This window comes from Miscanthus floridulus, chromosome 6, assembly GCF_019320115.1.
Source record: "Miscanthus floridulus cultivar M001 chromosome 6, ASM1932011v1, whole genome shotgun sequence".
Classification (NCBI taxonomy): domain Eukaryota; kingdom Viridiplantae; phylum Streptophyta; class Magnoliopsida; order Poales; family Poaceae; genus Miscanthus; species Miscanthus floridulus.
In genome coordinates, this window is record NC_089585.1 from 87,812,124 (window position 1) to 87,837,673 (window position 25,550).

General features: G+C 48.9%; 1 protein-coding gene and 1 pseudogene across 1 annotated transcript; both read right to left on the minus strand.

Moving 5' to 3' along the window:
- Nucleotides 1–344: 344 nt before the first annotated feature.
- On the minus strand, nucleotides 345–2,391 carry LOC136458550 (uncharacterized). Its single transcript, XM_066458498.1, is given in 2 exon segments — nucleotides 345–1,739; nucleotides 1,741–2,391. Coding segments are annotated over 2 exon segments (2,046 nt in total).
- A 7,671-nt stretch (nucleotides 2,392–10,062) lies between these two features.
- On the minus strand, nucleotides 10,063–12,771 carry LOC136458551 (uncharacterized; annotated as a pseudogene).
- Nucleotides 12,772–25,550: the final 12,779 nt, after the last annotated feature.

The following is a 25,550-nucleotide window of genomic DNA, read 5'->3' on the forward strand; positions in this document are numbered from 1 at the left end:
TTTATATAGGAGGGACTTGCCTCCTATTTTCGGTTCTCTTTTACAAATATGAACGGATGGAATGGTTGTGGACGAGAACAATGCCCGGAGCAAGCGAGGGTGGTCTTGCGCATCATGTGGAGAAGCCATGCCATGCATCCATTCATCTGCCTTCTTTATGAATGGACAATAAAAAACGAAGCTGCGTCTGTATATTACTTTGTTTATTTACGTAGTTTGGTATATTGGTCGTAGAAAGATTTTTCTCTGCCGCATGCAAGAAAGCAAAAGGATAAAATTAAAATGGCCGCACAATTCACACTGGACTGCAGTCTCGTCAGTTGCACAAGCAACTAAGCTTCAGTTCAGAGAGATGATTGCAAACGCAGGCGGTGACTTGCATTCCCTGATCTGGCCATGATGACCATGCCTGCGGTGTCCCCTCCGGCGTCTCCCAGTACCCAACTAGTGCTCGTTCCACGCACCTCCGTCTCCTTGTCGCCACCTCGTACCCACGTGGCGCGGCCCTTGGCATTTTCGTCATAGTCGTAGAGCACCTCGAAAACCTTGGGGATCATCAGCTTGCCGGCGAGCATATCCCTCGCGGAGCCTCGTCGCAGCTTCCCTGACGTAGTCTTGGGCACGCCACCGCCCTCGGCCAGCACGACGCACCCAACATTTACACCTTCTTCTTTACGCACGGCTCGTCTTATGCCGTCGCAGATGCTACGAAGATGCACGGTGCCGCCGCCTCTCCCCTTTTGCAGCTCTGCCACGACGACCACCACGGACGACGAAGGCGACGGCGTCGCGGCAAAGGCGGCGATGCAGCCGCCACGCAGTGAATCCGGTGAGCTGCCGAAAGCCGCCGTCTCAATGTAGTGCGCGTGCACGCGCCGCCGTTGCCCGTCGATGGCAATGGCATCCGCGCTCCGGCCGAGTACGTAGAGATACCGCTCCGTTCCGCGCACCACGCCGCAGTCGCCCGTGCGCACGAAACTCGGGCCGGCGGCTCGCCCTGGCAGCCTCGCGCAGAACACCTCGCGGCTCGCCGACGACGGGTGCCCGAGGTAGCCCGACGCGTTGCTCGGCGAGGAAACCCATATCTCCCCCTCGACGCCGTCCTCCACAGGCTCTCCGGTGTGTCCATCAACAACGACGATATCGATCTCCGTCTCCTCGCTGGAAGAAGAAGAAAGCCTGGCGGATGGCAGTAGCTTCTTGTACGACGGGAGGCTCAACCGTCCACCGCAAAGTTTCGGTTCCGTTCCGCGCCATGCGGTGGACACGAATGTGCAGTTCTCGGCCAGTCCGTAGGACGGCGAGATGGACGACGCGTCCAGGCCGGCGCGGCCAAACTCTTCCATGAACTCGTCGACCGATGACTTGTAGATCGGCTCGTTTACGAGGATAAGGTTCCGTAGGCTCCCGAGCTCGAGCGGGCGCGTGCCGTGCTCGGAGCCAACCCCGCGCTTGAGCACCAGCGGCAGCGCGAAGGACGGGACGGGCGTGCACGTGGCCTGAAACTCGGCGACGAGCTCGAGCCAGAGGCGCGGGCGGCTGAGGAAGGCCGCGGGCGAGGCGAGCACGCACGTGGCGCCGGCGACGACGGTGAGGAGGAGGAACATGAGGCCGCAGTCGTGGTACTGCGGCAGCCACGACGCGATGACGCTGGCCGGGTGGAGGTCGTACGCCTTCCTGGCCGCGCGCACGTTGTGCGCCGCGGCGCCCGCGGTGACCACCACGGGCCTCGGCGCGCAGGGTCGCGCCCGACGTGTACTGGATCAGGTACGTCTCGCCCGGCGCGCAGCCCCTATAGGCCGTCCGTGTCCGTCGTCCCGGCGGCTCATCATCATCGGTGGCCACGTCACCCGAACCACCACGGCTCTCCCTCTCCAAGTGGGCGACCGACACCCACCGCAGACGCTTCAGAGCGGCGACCGGTGACTCCATGATCATGTCAATGTACCCGGCGTCGGCGACAGCCGCGGCCGGCCTCGTCTGCGACACGGCGCGCAGAAGATGGCCGTGAGCCGCGCCCTGCAGTGCGGACGACGTGCCGAGCTTGGACGGGTCGGGCGGCACGATGGGCACGGCGACGAGGCCGGCGCGCTGGCACGCGAAGATGAGCTTGACGAGGCGGAGGCCTGGCGACCCGAGCAGGAGGACGGTGTCGCCCCTGCGTACTGTCTCGAGGAGGCCCAGAGCCATGCGTTCCACGGCGGCGTTCAGCTCGGAGTATGTCAGTGCGGTGTACGACGGCGTGCCACCACCGCCGGCACGCCGGTCATCGTCGTCGGCCCAGACGAAGGCGGGCTTGGGGCCGAACGCCGGCTGCCTGGCCCATACCGGGAGGTACTGGTCGACCACCGGCTGGTCGGGGTAGTAGGGGTCGTAGTTCTCCGTGGACATGGCCTCACACTCTTTTTGCGAGGACTGCTGCGTTGTGCTTTTGTTGTTCGGGAGCATGTGTATGTGATGGCTGTGGAGGCGCCTACAATGCATCTGTCCCGTATTTATAGGGTTCATGGCGGTGGCTGCTGACCGAATGTACTTGGCATGTACGTCTAATTCTGGTACATGATTGGTGTGTTTGCATTTGCAGTCATGTCATGTGCGTCTAATTCTCCCGACGCATCCCCCAGCATGATCGAGAGGAAAGTTGTATCGAAACTACCGGCATTTGCTCGCTACCTGTCAACTGTCATGCTGGCCATTCAGTGGTACCAGAAGTTGTTAGTTGATCTCCACCAATAGGCCCAACGGCCTATTAGGGCCCTATCTCTACTTCCTGATCGGGGGAGTCCCAACTCTAATTCGGTTGTAGGGCCCCTGTCGCACAGCACACATAAAAGGAAAGGTGGGGGTGAGGGCTCGGACTAGGAGGTTGACTGGAGCCGCCACACCCACCTACAGAGATACCCTAATCCGATCCTAAAGCGTGCTGCTAGCGATGGGATGGCCCACCGACTCCGCCGTCTCCCCTGCAGGTCACCACCCGGGCCACTGGACCTCGCCACCGAGTCGGAGCTGCCTCGACACCGGCGTCCGTGAGGTCACAGTGCAACCGCGCACGGCGAATGGAATGTTACCCGGATCTACGGGTTACACACAGAGAGGTACACATTCAATCGTTCCTAACATTGGTATCAGAGAAGAAATAGGGCCCTAGGCTCACAGAGCCGAAACCCTAACCCTAGAACGGGGATAATCTGTTCAGGAAATTCAAGCGAAAAGAAAAAGAACAAAGAGAAAAAGATGGGTTCAACCGAACCTAACCCTAACTCGCATGGAGAAAGAAAAAGATGAAAACCTATTCGGATGAACTCCGAAAAGGAAAAGAAAAGAAAAATCCAAAGAAGAGAAGAACCTAACCCTAGATCCATTCGGATGTCAAAGAAAAGAAAGGAGAACCTAACCCTAGATCCATTCGGATGTCAAAGAAAAGAAAAGGAAGAACAGCAAATCAGAGAAAAGAAGAGAAAAATCCAAACCCTAATCACCGGGCGAACCGTCCCTTCGCCGGCGCGGGAGAAGAAGTGCCGAGCGGGGGCAGTTGCTCGCCGGGCTCGGTCAAGGGGGCGTCGCGGCCAGGCCACTCGACGGCGGCGTGCTCACCCGTCGGGGAGCACGCGCGCCGGCGAGGGGGCCGGCGACGGCGCCATGGCTCGCTTGCTCACTCCCGCTCGGTGTCCTCTCAGTGGCTGCGGCTGCGCTGAGGTAGAGAGAAGAGAGAGCGGCGAGCGAAGAGAGAGAAGGGCAAGGGGCGAATGAAGCTAGGGTTGCGATGAGCCGAGCGGTGCTGGGGTTTTGACCGGCCGAAATGCCCGCTCGGCCGTCCGATTGATCGGGCCGGCTTTCAGCCCAGACGGGTGCGCGCGCCAGGCCGAATTCCTAGCCCAGGCCCAGGTTGCGGCCTGGGCGCGGGGGAACGCGCGGGAAGGGTGTGTGGGCTGTGGGCCGTGGGCCGTTTTAGGCCAAAACAGTAAAGAGCAAGAACCCAGTTTTCTTTTTTCCTTTTTCTGGAAAATTGAAAATGTAAAATGGCTCAAAAGAAAAATAGAAATAGTAATTTTATCCCTGTGGGTAAAATTCAAGAAATTGATGTAAAGTTTTTCCGCTGCTAAAGAAAAAGGATATTCTCCAGTGATTTTGAAACGACGTGATATTTAACTGGAGAAAAAGAAAAGTTTTTCCAGTAAATCTTTATTTCCTGGAAATTGATTAATGGATTAAAGGAAATCAAAAATACAATTTTCCCTGTGGGTAAAATTCAAGGAAAAGAGAATTTTCCACAGCTAAAGAAAAGTTGTTTATTCTCCAGTTATTTTGAACCAATGCTGTATTTAATTGGAGAAAAAGAAAGTTTTTCCGCTGCTAAAGAAATTATTGATTCTCCAGTTATTTTGAACCAATGTGGTATTGGAGGAAAAGAGTTTAGATATGATTATGATGTTGTTGTTTTCTGACCAACGTTGTTAATAACAATATCGTAATGTTAATAATTTATACATTAATTCTACTTCTGCCCAACAGTGATGTAGAATTAGTGTATAAGAACAGATATTAATTTTAGTGATTTATGCATTAATTATACTTCTGTCCAACGGTGATGTAGAATTAGTGTGTAAGAATAGTTGTGAAAGTTAATGATTTATGCATTAATTCTATTTCTGCTCAACGGTGATGTAGAATTAGTAAGAATAATTATATGTTTTGATTTTGACCAACGTTGGAATCAAGGCATGCAAATGGTGTTGTTTTTATGTTAAGAAAAGTTTTGACCTGGTTTTCATCTTATCTAAGGTGGACTGGGTAGTCACCTCACCGTGTTTCACTGAGATTGTGGCACCGGTGAGGGAGACAAAAGAGAATGATGCCATTTGGGCAACTAAAGAAAAGGATTTTGAATCTCAAAAGATATCCTATGGCTTTTGAGCATAGAAAGTGGATCACTGCCAACAAGAAATGTTTGGCTGTGATAAAGAATATGATTGAACCTGCAATTGTGGGCTTAATCCTAGAATGTGACATGGTCACCGAGTACCTCGATAGAATAAAGAGTCAGTTCACTGACACTTCAAAGAAATATGCTACTCAGCTGATAAAGCAGCTGGTGACAGAGTGTTACTCTAGAAATAATGGCATAAGAGAGCTCACAATGCGTTGTCAAAATTATAGGCACTATCGTTCAGGCCATATTTCGAATGGGAAGAATGGAAAGACAAGTTAAGAATGATATTCTTCCTCCATTAGAGCTCTCAGTTTTAGAACAATGCAGAGAATGCATAAAAGGAAAGTATATAAAAAGAATTAAGAAAAGATGACAAACGAAGCGCAGGAATTCTACAGATTATTCACACTAGACATCTGTGGACATCTGTGGTCAGTTTCCTGTAAAGAGTGTGGATGGTAATGATTCGTTCATAACATTCACAGATGATTACTCCCATTATGGCTATATTTATCCAATCAAAGAAAGAACAGAAGTATTGGATAAATTTAAGATATTAAAGATTAAAGACAGTCAGGTCTGACCGTGGTGGAGTACTACGGTCGGCATACCCTAAAAGAATAGCATAGTAGCCCTAGTATTCTATACCGGGTGAATCTCAGCAGAATAAAGTAGCTAAAAGAATCAATCGTACCCTGATGAATATAGGTGGGCAGTATAATAATTTACTCTACCTTATAGTTGAGCCTGTGGATGGAGACGTTAAAACCTTCATTCATATTCTCAATAGAGTATCAAGAAAGTCGGTGCTCAAAACACCGTATGAGTTGTGGATAGAAAGAACACCCTCACTTAACCACTTGCGTGTGTGGGGGGGAGCCCTGCTGAGGCTAAAGTGTTTAACCCAAACATTGGGAAGTTATATCCCAAAACAGTAAGTTGTCATTTATTGGCTACACAGAAAAGTCAAAAGGTTTTTGTTTCTACTGTCCAGAGAGATATACAAAGTTTGTGGAAACGAGATAAGCTGTCTTCCTAGAGGACGAATTGATGAGGGGGAGCATGGTAGCTCAAGAAATTAACCTTGAAGTGAAGCGGGTGTAAGCGCCCACTCCAATGATTCATGAGCCAATTTTCTCACTACCTGTTGTAGCTGCACCGACAGTGCTAGATACTATGGTACCAGCACTAGTTGTTATCCCTACCTATGGTAACAATGAATGAAAATGAGGAACCTGTTCTTCAGGAATCCAATAGAACCAATTGCCACACATAAGGGGGAGCAACAACAGCCTCAAACAGAAGATGTGCCAAATGTGGAGGCCCCTAGAAGGTCTCAAAGAAGTTAGAAAATCAGCTATTCCTACTGATTATGAAGTGTACAACACTAAAGAATTTCAAATGGAAGGATTATCAAAGCCTCGTTTGAAGAAGCCATGAGTAGTGATCAGTCATCAAAGTGGCTTGAGGCCATGGAAGATGAAATGAAATCATTGAATGCCAATAAAGTTTGGGATTTGAAAATAATTCCTAAAAGAGCCAAAACAGTAGGCTATGAATGGGTCTACAAGACAAAACTTGACTCTCAAGAGAATATAGAGAGATATAAAGCCCGACTTGTGGCAAAAGGCTTTGTGCAAATAGAAGGGATTGATTACAATGAGACTTTTTCTTCAGTCCCATGTAAAGTTTTCTTCAGAATCATAATGGCATTAGTGGCACATTACGATTAAGAATTACATCATATGGATGTAAAGACGGCATTTCTCAATAGCGACTTAGAGAAAAATGTTTACATGGCACAACTGAAAGGTTTTGTCATGGAAGGAAAAGAACGAATGGGATGCCGCCTAAAGAAATCAATTTATGGATTAAAACAAGCTTCAAAACAGTAGTACTTGAAATTTGATCAGACAATAAAGAATTTTGGGTTTTAAAGAGAATGTAGAGGACAATTGTGTCTATACAAAGTAAAGAGAATGTAGAGGACAATTGTATCAATACAAAGTTTAAGAATGGGAAGTTTATCTTCCTTGTCCTGTATGTAGATGATATCTTACTTGCTAGTAGTGATGTCAGTCTACTACTAGAGACAAAGAAATTTGATATGAAAGATCTTGATGAAGCCTCGTTCATTCTAGGAATCGAGATTCACCGAGATAGAAAAAAAATGGTATAAGGACTGTCACAAAAGGCATACATGAAAAAGATCTTAAAGAAATTCAGTATGCACAAATGTAGTCCCTCACCTGCTCCTATAGTCAAGGGCGACAGATATAGGGATTTTCAATGCCCCTAGGAACCAATATGAGCTCAATCGACAAAGTGAAAGTGGTTCCATATGCTTCAGCTGTCGGAAGCTTGCAACATGCTTAAGTATGTACGCGCCCTGACTTTGCATTTGTTACCGGGTTTTACTTGGCAGATTCCAGAGCAATTCTGGAATAGAACACTGAAATTAGTAAAGAAAGTCTTGCATTATTTGCAAGGAACGAAAGGCCTCATGATGACATATGGAAGATCTGATTAACTCCACATGGTGGGATATTTAGATTCTGATTATGCGAGAGTGAATACATATCCAGACGTGGATTTTCTATCATCTCGCAAAGAGGAGCTATTTCATGGAAAAGCTCAAAGCAAACTGTCACTATATCGTCCACAATATATGACAGTTTGTAACGTGTTATGAGGCAACGGGCAGGTGAACTAACTAACGAAGTTCATACCCGGTTTAAAGGTGGTTGACGACATCTATAGACCACTTAAAGTAATACTGCGATGATAATCTGGCAGTACAGTATGCTCACAACATAAGTCAAGTGGTGCTGCCAAACACATTGACATAGAGTATTATGTTGTGAAAGATAAAGTCTGGGATCAAGTACATAAGTCTTGAGCATATAAGAACAGAAAGGATGCTCGTGGATCCGCTTACAAAAGGCTTACCACCCAACATGTTCAGAGGACATGGTGTTCAGAGAACATGTAGCTAGTTTGGGTTTAAGGGAAAGCCTAAAATATTCCTGGACAAAAGAAGGCCCAAAGATAAGTATCTATTTCAGAACAGAGTAGTGAGTTGTAGCTGTTAAGTCTATCGGCAATGGACCGTGACGATGAGACATGCTCTATGAGCTAATCTGTAATGGAATGAACAAAAGCAAATGATATGAAAGTGAAAGATGGAATGAGATCAAGGGGGAGAATGTTAGTTGATCTCCACCAATAGGCCCAACGGCCTATTGGGCCATATCTCTACTCCCTGATCGGGGGAGCCCAACCCTAATTCAGTTGGAGGGCCCCTGTCGCATAGCACACATAAAAGGAAGGTGGGGGTGAGGGCTCGGACTAGGAGGTTGACTGGAGCCGCCACACCCACCTACAGAGATACCCTAATCCGATCCTAAAGCGTGCTGCCAGTGACGGGATGGCACACCGACTCCGCCGTCTCCCCTGCAGGTCACCACCCGGGCCACTAGACCTTGCCACCGAGTCGGAGTTGCCTCGACACCGGCGTCCGTGAGGTCACAGCGCAACCGCGCACGGCGAATGGAATGTTACCCGGATCTACGGGTTACACACAGAGAGGTACACATTCAATCGTTCCTAACAGAAGTGAGCCAAAATACTGAACTGAATTTTCTTTCAAAAAAAAAGGAGAAAAAATTGAACCGGATTTTTCGTGGGTTAAAAGTAGAGTGTCTTGCGTCACATTACGTACAATACACCGTGGAAGCTGGCCAGGTTATTGGGTGCACTACACCGAGAACGTCGATACGTTCAGCACAGCGAAAGGTCGCGTGGCAGCCTCACAACACAACGGTAAAATCTGTGAAGCCATAAAAAAAATGACACTCTGGCCGATAAAAAGCCAAGGGGGAGAAATTGGCCTGCACGGGACGAGGCAAAAAGCCCTCGTGTCGAACGAAGCTAACGGTGGACATTGAGGCGCATATCCGCAAGATGCCGTGTGATCAGTTATTCCATCCAGGCTCGCTATGATAGTGACTCAGGTAGCACAACACAAGTTGCCATTGGCGCAGATCGAGATGTCTAGTTTTGGTGACATCATCATGACTCTGAGCATGAGCAGCGTGAACGAACTTGCCATTCCAGAGAAGAATGATTTGTTAATTGGGCGTGCTCTGGACTGGTGATATTAGTGATGTGCTCTGCTGGTGGGTAGCGTTTGAAAGATACGTCGCCGTTGATGCCGAGGGAAACGAACGCTGGAAACACATGGCATATCTAATATGGAGCGCTTGTGCTGTGTATGTAAAGACAAATCAGAGTGGCTGCTATAACCTCAACCTCGTATGTGCTAAGTATATTCGATAATCCAACCCGACATTCCTCGGGGGCACACAACAACACATGCACCAGGTGTACGGCCTCTAGGTTATTTCTTGACTAGCGTACACTGACCGCGTGTACTGTGGTTTTATAATATCCATGATTAGCTAGGTATCTTGTTGAATTTAATTGGGCTTGTCCAACCTTAACTACATACTGCTTCCTCAGTCTTGGTCATGGGAGGTTATGTTGAAGCCTGTAGCTTTGTTGTTCCACCTCATGTATCTTGTTTGTGGTTGTTTTTTCTGTGCTTGTGTTGCTATTGTTGGCGTTCCTGTTTTGCACCTCTTACGTACCTTGGAAGTTTACTCCGTTTTGTAACCTTTTATTCCCTGGTCTTGCCGGTATCTGTGGGGACTCTCGTCCTCTGGGGGACTTGTCAAAAAATCCACTCCCTCCATCCTCAATATAAGGGATCCAAGGTTCAAAAACTGTAGCAAAATATAAGGTATTCTAGATCCTCTTTTATTCTTTTTAATAGTTGTGAATAAGGCAGGGTTGTTCGATCAATTCCTCTCTCATTCTTTTTTTATTCTTTTTTATTGTTAACTTTAATATTTAAAGTTGCTTCATTATCTTGTATAACACTATTAATAAATGCTAGTGCTATAAAGGATTACTCCCATAATATGGAAATCGACCGGAGATTGACCCATAATAGCCTTGGCTTCTGATTTTAGATCTCAATTCCTCAAATAATCAAATCTATTATGAATGCCAGAACAGATATAACTGAACTCCTAGATGGTGATGGATCACGTATTATATCAGGGCATATTTGGTAGAGCTCCTAAAGCAGCTTTCTCAGGCTGAACTTATAATTCAGCACTCGGGCACTTATAATTCTGCCGACAGTAGTATGTTGATCCTGAGCGACAAGACAAGTAACAAGGGAGAAGCGTTGATTCTTGCACTTAAGCTCGTGCCAGAAGAATCTTTCTCAAACAACAACAATAATACAATAGACATATTGGGGTGGTGGCTATCCGTTCTCTCTAGTTATTTCGACAGAGCAGACTTGTGTTGGAATTAATCAGAATTCATGGCAAACGTAGGCGGCCAACTTAGTCGGACTCGGTTCCAATTCCTTCCTAATCCCCTGTCACTCCTTGGGGGTTAGCCGTGACGGACGCCAGGAACTCCTTGAGGAGGCGGTTGTAGACGAAGGGCCTCTCCAGGTGCACCAGGTGGCCTGCCTTGCTTATACTCTGCAGCAGTCGTCTTCTCGCCCAGCTGCCTGAAAATATACAGATCCGGAGATGTTTCAGCCATCTTGGCTCATATGAAAGCAAAGATAATGCTTCATGCACGCGCGGTTTTATGGTGGAATGCTTCTGGTTTCAGACTTACTCTTTCATCGTCCTTGGCGAGCTCAATGTTGAAAATGTTGTCGTTCTCTCCCCACAGCAGAAGTATTTTCTGCAGAGCAAGCGGGGATCTCATCACCATCTTCGTGACTTTGTGAGGTAGAAGCGGACGAAATGAAAAAAGAAATTCGGATGTACAGTATCGCACACAACAGTATCGGTATCGCCTGTACTCCTGTTATAAATACTTCTCCGGCATCCGAAGATAAGTGCAATTCACATTTTCCGATAGAAAAAATCAAACGCTTTAACTTTGACCTAAATATATATATGAAAATATTAATATTTATGATATATAATTAGTATTTAATATATTTTTATAATAAACTTATTTAAACATATAAATGTTGCTAATATTTAGATCATTAATTTCTACTCCTTGGGCATGCCACTGGGAGTGATTGGTGTGCCTAGAAGGCTAGAAACTGAAACGGGGTCCGCTTGTTTCCACTCCATTCAAGTGCAGTGCAGCCGGGGCCAGCGCAGTAGCCATTTCCAGGTCTGTAGCAGTCACTTCACTTCGTCATTTTGTCGTGTAAATGATCGCAAATTTCCAGTCAGAAACAGTATTTTTCTCTCACACCAAATCAGCCAACAATAAATAATCCACGATCATTTACGACCTTCGAAGGCACGCGGAAGCCTTATTAACGCTGCGTACAGCACCATGCACTTGCTGAGGAAAACTCCACTGTTCCACAGTTGCGTACAGGGATTCGTTGGAGACAATCAATGCTTACTTGATGAGCCTAGCCAGTACAGTACTCCCAGCAACTAGCTAATCAAATGGTTTTCACTGTTCAGTCTAACGGGCTGTTTGGTTTTTGGGCTGATAAGCCTGACGAGTGCTGGTTTGTTGTGAGAGAAAAACAATGTTGGCTGGCTGATAAGCCTTAGCTGAAACCAACGTGCGAACAGGCTGGCTTTAAGATTGAAATGGAAAGGAAGCCATGTTCCATTAATTTCGTGGAAAATATAACGACGACCATCCCGGCGACATGGCCACACCCAGAGAGAGAGAGAGAGAGGTTAGTAGTAGTAGTAGTAGAGCGGGAGCGGTGGCCAAACCTGAGGCAGGACGGGCACGGTGGCGTCTTTGTTGCTGACCACCAAACCTTCCAGCAGCTCGGCTCTCTCCTTGCGGTTGGTGAACATCACCTGCGATGCCGATGCGTGCACAAACCACCACAGATCAGACGATCAGAGGCACAGCTTCACTACGTCACTCGCTGCTCCGGCTGATTACCTCAAGGAAGTCCCTGTGGAGGCGGTCGGGGAACCAGAGCTTCCGGTAAGCAGCGACGGAGAGCAGCGCCTTGAGCCCCTTGACGGACTCCGGCAGCAGCAGCTCGCCCGACGACTTGACGCCGATGGCCTCCAGCGTCGTCTCGCTGAGGGAGTCCGTCATGGCCACCACGGAGCCCGACACCACGAGCGACCGGACCAGGTCCGGGTGCGCCTCCGCCATCTTGAACGACACCATTCCCGCCGTAGCTGAACCCGACCACCGTGCACGGGCCCACGCCCAGCTTCCGGAGCGCCGTCGCCAGGCACTCCGCCTGGAATCCCCGGGGACCGGTCCGGCGACGGCGACGTCGAGCCCCCGAAGAAGAGCAGGTCCGGCACGTACACGTCGTAGTGCTTCGCCAGCACGCCCACCTGCGTGCGCATGCATGTATTAATTAATCTGCACAGCACGAATGAACCCAACCAACGTACACATGTATATGAATCTGTACACAGTAGCGAACCTGGAACTGCCAGGTGACGATGCCCTCGGCGGCGAAGCCATGCACGAGCACCACGGCGGGCCTGCTGGCCTCCTTGGCCGCCGCCGGTGCCGGCGTCGTGATGTCCTGCACGGTGCCCTTCTCCTTGGGAACCTTGTCCTTGGGCACCCAGAAGGTGAGCACCGTGCCGGCGCCATCGACGTCGACGGTGTGCTGCCGCAGCCCGGCCATCCTGACCAGGAAGTGCAGCAGCGGTTTCTGCGCCGCCACCAGGTTCACCATCGTCCTTGGCCTTGCAAGCTCTAACAATCGCAAGATCGAGAGGCAACGCTACCGGGGCACAATCTTTGTGCGTGGAAACACAGAAAAAATCTCTTGGATCTCGGCAAAATGCTGCGCTGTGTGTGCTGTATGTGCCGGTGGCGATGTTATTATATAGGCTAGCTGCTGGGTGTCTGCGTCGGTCGACATGACTGAGGGAATGCTGCCGCCTGCCCGCCCGCGTACTAGGATCGAGGGAGTATTCAATTGTTTCCGGATGGTGGTGGTTGTGAGTTGTTCAGCTCAGCCTACCGTTCCGTTTCAGCGTGAGGAGGATAAACATTTTCTGCGCGCGTAAACGTGAGCCACTGAGCACTGGCAGCCTAGTCCGACTTTGAGTCTTTGACTGCTTCCAATAGTACCTCAAAAGCTACCTTATATGATATTTTATTTAACAAAAATAAAAGAGAAAGACAAGCTAGCTCTTTATAAGTAGCTAAACTCACATATTTTTTTAGGATTCATGTGTCTATATTTACATATTTTTTATAAGAACATGTGGGATTACTCTATTTGTATATTGAGTAAAATGCATGGTTAGTCAAGTGAGGCTGTGTGAGTTTAGTCCATCAGGTTTGAAAGTACATTTATGGGTCCAAAATCTGAATTAGTAGGGGCATAAAGAGTCCATACCCCGTCGTTTTATATTTTGGATCCTACGTACGTGGACAGGCCACTATGGCAGCTAAAGTGGACTTCAGCGCTCGTACAGGCGCACGTGACCGGCGCGGGCGCGCCGCCCGGCCATGGCGCGAGCGTGGTTCACCGCTCTCCTGACGCGAGCGTATCGCCTGGCCAAGGCTCGAGCGCTCACCTGTGGTCATTGCCTCAGCGCGCTCACCCGCATGAGGAGGTCCCGCCCGCAGCTAGGCACACACGCGCCGCCCCAAGGAGGCGCTGAGCACACGTGGCCAGCAAAGGTGGGAGCCGTGGGTGAGCGCATGGCAGAGACAGCCACCTCCAGAGCGGCGAGTCTCCCCCTCTCCCTACCCACAGCGGTTAGATCCACTGGCCAGCAAAGAAGTCGATCGATCGGTCCCTGTACAGAGGAAGGAGGAAGAAGAAAGAGACAATGATGAGCGGGTCCTATCTGTCCTACAAATTTTGGTGTTGCTATTGAGGAGAAGCAAAAATTTGAGCCAAGAAAAATAGGGAGATCACCCAAATCAAAAGTAGCAGCCTTGATTTGGATGCCCCTACTGGAGTTGCTCTAACTCAACACAAACGCTCGTGTTTTAGGTTAATTATTAGTAGTAGGCAATGTGCTCATACTATTTATATGCCTATGACCACTTCTCAATTTAAGATCCATTAGCTCGGTATCTCGAATATATTTATATAAGGAGAGTGCATGTGTATTCATGCTATATACTTCTTTTGTCCCTTTTTAAGTGTCGCTATGATATTCGTGATGTTCAAACTTTCTTAAATTTGACTAGATTTATAGAAAATATTAGTAACATTTGTATCTTTAAATAAGTTTATTTTAAAAAATAGATGCAATAATCTATCCACTGATACTAAATATATACCATAGATATTAATATTTTTTATATATATCTGGTCAAAGTTGAGTATGTTTGACTTATCAGGAAGTGAGAGTTAACAAGGAACGGAGGGAGTATGTCCTATGTTTCAAAAATGAAGAAAAGAAAAGGAGGAAAAAACTCGAATGACATTGGCTTAGATCGATCATTTATACAACATTACACAGTACAGCATAGAAGGCTCATCCATCTCTTTCCTTCGTTCTTCAACCTCCCTGTTCTCCTCCTCTTCTTCTTCTACTTCACCTTTGTCTTGGTGGGGCTCCATTGTATTTTATGCAGGTAGAGGGGCTGGAGCACCATGCATCCTCTAATAAATCTGCCGACTGCCCCTGAACTTGGATGCCTATGTCACTGCATGCATCCTTACCAAAAAAAGGCCACCTTTTGGCATCATGGTAAGATCCATGGTCTCATCACCAGGGTTCAAAATTTTCGGCGAAATTTCGGCCAAATTTCGCGAAATTCGATAATTTCGGTGGTGGCCGAAAGAAAAATCCTGAAATTTTGTAATACACTAATACATGTGTTACATAACTTTAGACTCAATTTTTTATTGTTTATATTGCATATTTTTGTATTCAATAGATGTGTAGTCATAAATCATACTAATATTTATTTAGATTTAAATGTTTTTTTAGAAAAAAACATACTTCATGTGCTAGTCTCTAAAAAAATTTCGCCGAAAATTTCGGACCGAATTTCGCGAAATTCGGTAGTTTCGGTGGTGGTCGAAATTTTTTGCAATACCGAAATTGAAAACCCTGCTCATCACAGCGTTGGAAAGATTTCGACAGATGGATCGGTAAACTAACACGCTCATACATGAGCTCACATTCGCAACGAGTACACATGGGAATTCTGTGGGGTCTGCTGCCGGAAAGGAACGCGCGCGAGTTGTCCAGCTTAAAATTCCCCTACTGATATATTTATAATCCATGGACAATAATTAACGAGATTGGAGTAGTATCATTGGACATGGAGTTTGGACTCGACTGCTGATTGCTCAAGTTGTACTGTCAAAAGGCTCAAAAGAATTTGTTTGGTAGGCCCTAGCTAAGCTACTGCTATGTGGCCGGTCAATCGGGAGAGGTTCCACGTAGCATCAATCCCGTCGTTGTGTCGTGTTATAGTAGTAGTAGTACATAATTCAACTGTTGTGTGTGGAGTTAGATGAGCAGCTCCTGCCTACCCAAAAACTACCACCATTGGAACCGAATGCTCACACGCCATCTGGGTAGCCTTTGCGTGCACTGCTGAGCGCGCTCGCTTCTCAATTCCCCGAGGTAGATAGAAAAAAGGCCACGTCTCCCGCGGCACAAGGCAAGTCTTTTTCTCCCTCGCGCTCGTGCCAGCGAGGCAGCGAGCCTAGAGGTGCCGCCACTGCCGCGCGACATGCATGGGTTTGAGGACCTCCGGAGCTGACTCTCGGCGAGTGCGAGTAGTTGAGACGGTGCGGCGGTGCCGCAGCTGCCGCTTCATGTTTGCCAATTACCATATCGCAGTGTTGACCAGGCCAAAAAACCTTCGACTCTTCAAGGCGTTCGAGCAGTTGCAGGTGCAGGTTTTCTGGTCAACGTTTCGGATGGAACAAATTTTTGAGAGGCGCTCACACCGTCACACGCGAAGTCCGAAGAAGAAGAATAAACACGTCCGATCGGGGCTGTGAGCCGGTTGCACAAGGGTGTCAATGTCACCTCTGCAGCAGACAGCGATGAGCGCGCATTAAACTAGATTATGGACAGCAAAGAATATATATGTTTCCTCCGTGCTAATTTATAAATCATTTTGATTTTTTTTTAAGTTAGAGAGTACTACAGTGCTATGGTTGTACCGACAAAAGAAACCCATGGACCGAATTCTTTTTTTTTTTAAGAAGTTGAACGCTTACATCCAAGTCCCTGACCGGGTACCCCTGAAAGAAAATAAAATTACACATAAGTCCGTTACAGGAGCATTCAGTGCCTGTCGCCATCGCCGGCCATCGCTGCCGCAGCCTCGTCCTCCATCTCCCGCAATGAAGAAGATCCAGAATGAAGCTTCCGGCCGATTCCCGATTCGACACAACGAGTCTTGATTTTTGAAGCCCGTCAGCAGCACACCGTGCTGTTTAACCGTGGAACGCCCCGGGCAAACCCCCACTTTCACGGGAAACAGACACCAGTCGCATCACCGGCAAGCTCTGGCCAACAAGCAACAATCCCACAGAGGGGATCCAAGAACACCAGCCCGCATACAGGAGCAAGTGGATCCATAACCTCCAAGGGAAACCTCCTTGGAGGGACAAAATCCCGGTGAAAACGCCACCGGTAAACGCACCGAGTCTCCTTCGAACAACAGTCATGTTGTAGGTCACGCATTCGGCGTTGCCATTGACGAGAAGGCCACAAACAACCCAAAGAAGCACACAGAAGATTCGAGCACCGACGCAGAAGAAGGAAACAAAGAAAAAATCGTCGATGCCAAACCTCCTGTAGATGATACTGTCAGCTGTGGTCCTCCCGCCCACAGACCACCACCGAAACCCGCCAACCATCGACATAGCTGACGTCGAAGAAGCTTGGGAAAGACTCCAACCCTAACCCTAACCTACACAAACATAAGCTAAAAAGGAAGGGTATATACACCGGCCATCGATTCCGCAACTCCTCCCCGTCCCCGGCGCCAAGGTGGCCACCGGTGACGAGAAGGAATCGACGCGGAAGTTGGAAATCGGCAGTTGGGATTCGCCTGGGATCTACTGTAGCTTGGGGAAAGAAGCGTGTGGAAGAAACGACCGATTCCCGGAGCGGACACGCATGGACCGAATTCATTCTACACGGCGTTGTTACATGGACCGAATTCATTCTGGACCTGAGAAAACGCACAGTTGCCGGACCTGGGCCTTGATGTCCTTCGTGGCCCATCTTAGGTGTGCACATCGTCGGCTTTCCTCTGATGCTCCCGCGTCCACCCTTTGCGCCTGGTGGTAACTACAATCGATAACTTGGCGATCAATGCAACCCACCACTAGGACATTGTACAGTTACTTTGGCATGTGTATATAGGTGCACTCACGGCCTCACCCAGTCCGAATCAACAGACTGTATCCTCCAATGATTATGCTGATTGCTGAGAACCCATGAAATTTGTCCTGTTCGCTTAGCTGATAAACCATGACTGAAAGTACTGTTGACTGATTTGTTGTGAGAGGAAAAATATTGTTCGTTAATTAAAAAAGTATGGTTTATAAGCCAAAGGCGATTGCTGTCCGGATCGATTCACTGGCCATCATCATATGGGAAAGCCGTCCCCGAACCACCGTCCCCAGCCAGGTCCAAGATCGTTGACGAGTACGGACCTGAGAATCCTCCTCGATCTGTGCTCCCCACCCGTAAAAGCAGAAGCTAATCGAGATCACGAATAGCCATCGATCACTGAGCTGCAAGACAAAGGGGTTAGTACTAGTGACATCACACCGCCAACTAGCACAGCCATCGAGGGCCAGGACGACGTACGTGGGAATGAAGAGGACACAAAAGCAAACGGGAGGGAGGATCGAGTTCACGAGCGTCCCTCTGCCGGTTCACGAGCGCGCGCAAGCGGACAGCGCTAGCTAGCTAGGTGGACGAGGCTTCACGCTGGACCACCACGCGCGCGCATTATTTTTCTTCTACTATCATCACCATCCCCCAGCAGAGGCCAGAGCAGCAATAGCGTTTTCCCAACACCAGTTTCTCTCCCCAAAGTTTAGTCTCTATCACTCGGATGTTTGTACACATACATAAAGTATTAAATATAGACTAAAAAATAATTAATTATACAGGTTGCGACTAATTTACGAGATAAATTTTTTATGTCTAATTAGTTTATGATTTGATAATATAGTGCTACAGATACACAGTTAATGTCAACGTCTTTTGAACAGATAGGACATCAATACCTGTCGCCACGTACTAGTACTTTTTAGAGGCGGTTGTTGTAGATGTTTTTTTAGAGGTGTCTGCTATGCCTAGGTTGCTAGAAATTAAATAAACAACTTATAGAGACGGCTGTCTCAACAAATCGTTTTCTATAAATCATAATTGAAACAAAAAGTAGCAAAAATAATTTTTAAATTTGGAGAAACCCTCACCAGGCAGCAATGCATGATTTTTCACTCTACCCCAATATTACTTGTGACTAAAGGGCAAAAGCATTTTAGGTTGTTTGAAAAAATTCGAATTTCAAATTGAAAAATTCAAACATGATTTTTCCTTCGATAAATGATTTCATTTATAAAAAAATGTCAGCTACAAAGTTGTATAACAGTTCCATATAGGAAAATTTTTTGTTACTATATATAGGTGTCCACCCCTACTTTTGTGTTTGCTTCCCTGAACGTTCCGCAACGGATGCAGTTTGACATCCCACAGCTTCGGCAGATCGCTTAGCCTCATTCATCTTTGGCGCAAGGGCTGCTTGATCATTGAGCTATTACGCACTCTTTAAAGGATGGTTGCATATGACCTATTTTCTTGCCAAAAAAATATATCAGCTACGGTATAAATATAAGGTTGATCGACAGAAAAATAAAATACTAGACACCTGTCTAGCGCCCAACAAGAATTGCATGCTGTAGCGCTGTCGAAGAACCAGAATACGACGACACACGCGTGTCCAAATGGACAAAGTGGTGAGGCTGTGTCAGTCTTATGGTCTCTGCATTAATTCACATATAACTAAGAGTCACATGCTAAAGCCGGTTACCATACGCCAAGGGCCTTGACCACCACATATGTTTACGACCTAGAATTGGGCCCCCAGGCGATCTACCCGGCCGGGCAGACTGACTGACACAAACGACGGGTTGGAGCCGCATCTGCATGCATGTTTTCGCCTAGTTGTATCTCACGAATACTGTCAGATTGATCCAGTTGGAGGCATGCATGCGCTCGTGAGCCTCCACAGCTACCGAAACAACAGAGCGTAGAAGCATACGCTACGTACGTACGTAGTACTAGCGACTCTTGCAGGTCGCTAGACGCTAGCCGGATCGTAGCATGGAGTACGTTCCAGTTGCGTTTTGTAAGTTTACTGCCTGTAGTCTGTAGAAGCAAAATGTTCCTATCTGCTGCCATGACTTCAATTAATCTTCGGACCTGTCGGCTGTACTTGTTGTCTTTAATTTCACCGAGCAGATGCTGCTGCTACATGCCAATCTGTTGTGATATTGTCAAATAAAGCTTGCATGGATCTCACAGCAAGCATCTCGTGAGTGAAGCAGCATTATTGTCGGACACACAGTGCATATGTCTAGGAGTATACTAATGCCGAATGACAGCATGGCTTGTACTCGCAATATACTATCTGATTACTGCATGCATTCATGCACTTTTAGGACTTCACCTGATGACTGAGTATAAAATATATGCGATTTTGCCGGATGCAAGCATGCAGAAATTAAATAGTGGACCAACAAGTTATGTGATGTACCACGGCGGGAGGAAGAAGCGAAGTGTGGCTCAGCACGTACGTGTCAGCCTCTCCGACTGCGAGCTCTGCAGCGCCTTGTGCTGCGCTGGTGTGTTCGAGCTCTGACCTCGACATGTGGAACGAACAGAACAGCGAGCTGGGTTCAGAGCCTCTTGATTTGGTCCCTGTCTCCTATCGTCAGAAGACATACAATTCCTCGAACCTCGGTTCTGTTCCAGCATCCAAACGCCAACCGTCATTGTAAAAAAAAAACTTCGATCCAATATATATTTCTCGATCTCTTCTTTCGCCGTAGTAGATCCGATCCTGGGAGTCTGAAGAGGTCGCGGTCGAATCTGAAGCCGCCCTCGATCTCCGGCGCAGCAGCCACCCGTGACCTATGGAGCCAGAACGGAGCGCTCTGATCTGGAAGAGGGCGGTGACGACGGCGCGTGCAGGGCATGGGCGCATGGCCAGCCGCAGCCGGACCGGCGGGCCGGGCGCCTCCCGTGTCTCGTGGAAGGACGGTCCGGACGGAGCCTCTCACCGCACGGAGAGATCGGGGGATCGACATCGACTGCAAGCGGATGGATGGGTGATTGGATGAGGACTGGACTGGAGGACGCAGACTTGCACAGAGCGGGGTGGTGGTGGCTGCGTGTGTGTGTGGGGCCCCGGCGGGGTAGTCCGGTTGCGGCAGTTGGTGTAACCCATGTGATGCTACGAGCTTCCTTGCTCCCATAAGATATTAGCAAAACAAGTCTCTTGGATTTAAGAGTTTAAAACTTATCTGAAATAATAAATAAATTCCACGCGACTCACTTTTGTGGTTGAGAAAAATCAAAATAAATATTGTTAACTAGTGTTCTTGGAAGCTAAAAAATCAAATTTGAAGTTAAGATAAGCTCTTTTTGTTAAGACGGCAAACACTTGAACTTACGTCTAAAGTACTATTTTTGACGATTTATTGTGGGCGAAATAATTAATTAATGCTTAAATATTTTGTTCCTATAGGTTAGTATGAAGTATGGACCATTACATGAAATACCTGTGGGTTGGAGTTAATAGGGTTTAGACCTTTTAAAAATTATAACAAAAATGTTAATGGTTGTTAGTTCGAAGTGAACCTTAACCTTTCTAAGTATGAGAAAAGTAGTAAGACAATGCTATCTTGACATTTAATTTCAAACAAAAATGTTTAAACACTAGCTTCATATTCTTGCATTGTTGGTTGCTTCTAACTGAGCACGTGAGCATGGTGTAGGTTGTAGATGTGTTGGGTGTCGCATTGTCCACTTAAAATTGTCCAAACATTGTCAGAACGCGATGTAAACCATGTTGTTGATGCTCTGTTCGTGAACCGGCATTCGGCGCGACGAACCTATCTTGGCGTCTCTCCAACTTCCTCTCTGGTCATCCTCTGGTGGTAGGAATTGCTTCGTTAGCTAGCTGTTAGTGCTGATTTTGGGTTCGTGGACTTGGTTGAGCTTTCGACGAATTAGTAAGTAGATCTCGGTCTGCTTTGAAAAGCATGCGTTGCGTAGTTCCCAATCTCTCATCCCGAGCCCCGTAGTCACCACGTGAGCACGCCGCCGCTGCCTAGCCGCTGCTCCGCTGGCCGACCTCGTTGGCTACCGGCCGCACGTCGGGCTATGTCGACCCCAGCCGTCTTTCGTGGGTCCAGGCGGTGATGCGGTGCTGCTACTGCGCGGCTGCCACATGCGCGCTACCGGCCAGGCCATGCGCGGGGCCAAGCCGACGCCGCGGCAGTCGTTGTCTGGCCGTCGTGGCGCTCGTCTCGCCGCTTAATCCACCTACTGCCGAGCCGCTGCCTGCCTCCGTAGTCACGTTGCACTAATGCCTTTGTTGCGGTGTCACTGCCCTCCCTCACGTCGTTTTGTTGCACCGGCCCTGCGAGACGGCCCCCGCGCACGATCGCTGCTTCACTGTTGCCGCCCGCGTCTCGCCAAGGCCGAGCAGTCCCATCCCCGCACCCCATAACACGCTCCCTCTGAGCCGCACCGTGCGGATGCTCTCGCTCATTAAACGCAGCCTCGACCGAGGTTGGTCGGGCCTGGAAGCTGCTGCCCTTGCCGCCAAAGGAGCCGCGCCGCTTCGCAAGCTTAAAACGTGCAGTCCATCATATCCCACCTCTATTCAGTACCCCAGCGGCTAGGATTAGAAGCTAGCTAGCAAACCGACCCACACTAAGGTGCAGACGAGCCTTGTAGTCGACCAATTCGACGTTTTGCTCGCCGTCGACCAGGTGCGCCGTCGAGCCGGTAGAGTTGGGGGTAAGGCCCGTAGGAGTGGTAATAGTTCAATTGCTCGTAACCCTAAGTTCGCCTTGACTTCCTCCATCCGGTGCTTGCACTATTTTAGCCAGAGAACTCATCGGTGATGTGGTGACGCGTCGGTGACTGGCTTGGAGTGCCGCCGCGTGGTGCGGGCGCATGTGGCTGGACCACCTCAGCACTTACCGATTTCAACTGTCATCGCGGCTCGGTGCTCTATGAGTTTCTGGTGCTTCCCCATCGTCTCTATCTCTCCGTTAGTGCCCTAGGTCATCGGAACGGCCATGCCACCACCGCGGATAGCACTCACCGCTACCACTCGCGCCAGTACATCTCCGAGTTGCTAACCGCCACCCATCCTTGCGCGTTTAGTCGTAGATGGTGGTCGGCCCCTTACTTCCGTTGTAGCATGCCTAGGTGGCCCGACGTAATCGCCCTATGCCGTCGGTCGCTGCACCGACGAGCGCGTGGATCCCCAGGGACCTCCTCGTGGTAAAGGTGGAAACAACCGAGGGTTTGTTTACAAAACCGCTGTCGGTAGGAATAGTGTGCATAGTAGTCATGTTATTATCTAAAAGCTCAGGGGCTTTTCTACAAAGCCGCCGTCGTTCGCAGGCTCCCTCGGCCTTGGGCCACGTTGGGCCGTCGCGACGCGCACACAACCGCGCCCGCGCTGGGCTGCTAGGCCGAATGGTCACCACCGGTCCTTTTTCTTTTCTAAGCATTTTCTAATTTTGTTTCTAAGGTAAACTTGTAAATTCAATATAAAATTGTGTAGTTAACCAAAAATTGTGAAACTAATTTTGTTAGGTCCCTAAAATCATGCTATATCTACCGGTATATCTTGTTCAAATAGTGTCATAGCATTTTTAGGTGTTATTTAATTAATTCGAGATGCTTAATATGGTTAAGACGCAAACTTGTAGGAATTATTGTGATAAATTGGTGATAGTGTTGGCTCTGAAACTTTCATAGTAAATTCCTAACATTATTAGGTGCTCACTGTAATTTTTGTAGCTCTATAATAATTAGTTTGCTAAGATAGCTAAATGAGCCCTAGTTCAAATATATATATTTAATCAATAAAATGCCAAAGTACCTTAGGGTTGTAGAACTAAAATATTTTTCAGAAATGAGGTCTTAATTGATGACATGGATACGTAGCCTAGTACGTTAGTCATTAGAGCTAGCCCGTTAGCTTGCGAGGCGTAGTCGTGTTTTTAGAATTACGGTTGCCGTTGGTGAATTATGTTTCTGCATTGCATCTACGAACATCATAATAGGAAACGATGGATCGTGGAGACGAGCGAAGTAGCAGAAAAGGTGGTGCCTGATGATTGTGTCGCCGTGATGGGATGCTAACTTTTGGTTATATCTTTACTGGGTATCATTATTAGGGATACCCGAAGCAAGGAGGTTCGCGCCCACGCTGACTCTCCCAGATGGCTCGAGACGTATTAAAAGGTCTTGAGCGACCCTAAGGCCACGGGCTCCGTCTTGCCCAAGGTCGTGGGTTCTGTCTCGCCCAACCCTCGGTTGCGGGCTCTGTCATGCCCGACCCTCGGGTGCGGGCTCTGTCTCGCTCGACACCGAGGACGCAGGCTTTGTCTCTCCCGACCCTGAGGATGCAGGCTCTGTCTCGCCCGACCCCTTGGGTTTGTGCTCTGTCTCGCCTAACCCCTCGAGTGCGGGCTCCGTCTCACCCGACCCCTTAGGTTCGTGCTCCGTCTCGCCCGACCCCAAGGACGCGAGTTCTGTCTCGTCCGATGAGGACCCATACTGCCGCCAACCACACCAGGTCCAAGCGTTTGGGCTTGGGTCAAAACTCTGACACCAGGAAAGAGGCTGGCACGCCTCGATGTAACCCATGGCCATGACAGGCCATACATGGCAATTCACATCAAGAATAGTGTCGGGCGTATCGGTACTGTTCTGCCTAATCCTCGTACGGACACTGACAGGCGTGTCAGTTCACCACGACGTCCGTCAGGATGGAGTGGAATGCCATGACCGACAGATGACGCCTGTGTAGGGCACCAGTGACAAATAGGGCCACGACATGGAGTCATCCCTGTTGACATCTACAGGATTGGCGAGACCCGCACGAAGGAGAAGAAGGACCCGACAATCCTAGAAGCCTTCTTCTCTCTCTCTTCTCTCTCTCTCTCTCGTTCTTCTCCTTTTTCTCCACTATAACCTGTGCTTTTCCTTCGCCTATAAAAGGGAAGTAGGGCACCCCATAAAATGGGGGTAGACCACGAGATAAAAACACAAGAGCATAACATAAGCACACGGTTGAGCGGCAATCGAGCTCTCAGGACCCGTTCACTCCTTCCACGAGAGACTTAGGATTCTTTCCCTCTCTCGCCTGTTTATAACCCTACTGCAAACCAAGTGCCAATAACATGAGCAACAATGAACTAGACGTAGGGACGTTCCGCCCGAACCAGTATAAAACCTTGTGTCCTCCGTACACACCATCCGAGTCAGACACGCAAATACAAATTTACCCGTCTGTGGTCCAAAAACACCGACAGTTGGCGCACTAGGTAGGGGCTTTTTGTGCGTCTCAACGTCCACATCAGACCTCGGATGGCTAGTCATGGCGTCAGCTGGGTCCCAGGCATGCACATGCGCTTCAGGAACCTAGACTTCATCGTTACGGCAGAGGGAGAGTTGGCATAGGTTCCCACCGCCATCCAGCCTCTCCACTCCGCCAGCCTCGACGCGATCGCCGAGGCGCTTGAGGAGCTACAGCTACACGCACTAGAGGCCCATGCCCCCGGGAGCGACCAGCTCCTCGGCTTTGATTACAGGAGGCTAGAGCGCTAGCTCTGCGCCTTCCTAGGACCCCGACCGTCTCAGGAGGACCTACGCTGCCTCACCTTTTTGTTCACCAATGTCATCATGTAGCTTGTCGGAGGAGAGCCACTCTCCCTAGAATGCCTCATCAGGAGCGCCTAGACAGCGCCCCCGTTTAGTCTGTGCAACGCCGCAAAGACCGTTAGCCACCTTATGGCGTAGCGCACGCCCCCACACCCTACGAACGATGAGTTTGTGGGGATGACTGAATACGTCATGGAATCTTTCCACGACCTCCTCGCGGGAGAATCAGAGTCGTCCTCCAGCTCTAACTCCATTAGGGACAGCCATCACTCCTCGCGAGAATGTTTCATGGTAGGTACCCCCGAGGGATACGTCGAAAGCATCCATGAGGTAGGGGCTACCCCAACATATGACCTTGATGATGAGGTCAAGGGGGATGCAGAGGCCCTGCCTTGCCTGCGGGTAGAGCAGCTGAGGGCACGACACTAAGAGCTCAAAGAAGCATGACTCCAGCTCAAGCAGGAACGCGCAGAGCTCGAGCAAGAGATCGAGCGCCATGAAGACGGTGGGCGTGCGCATGCCGTGGCCCATGACGTGAACCGGAGGATCATCGAGGACGATGAAGCCCTCCCACACTTCACCCAGGCAAGCCAGAACATCATTGCCGCAGTGGCCTTACTCCGGGGGCTTCCAGAGCTCAAGACCCCAGAGAATCATCGGGCCCATCGCGAGATTCACACGCTACT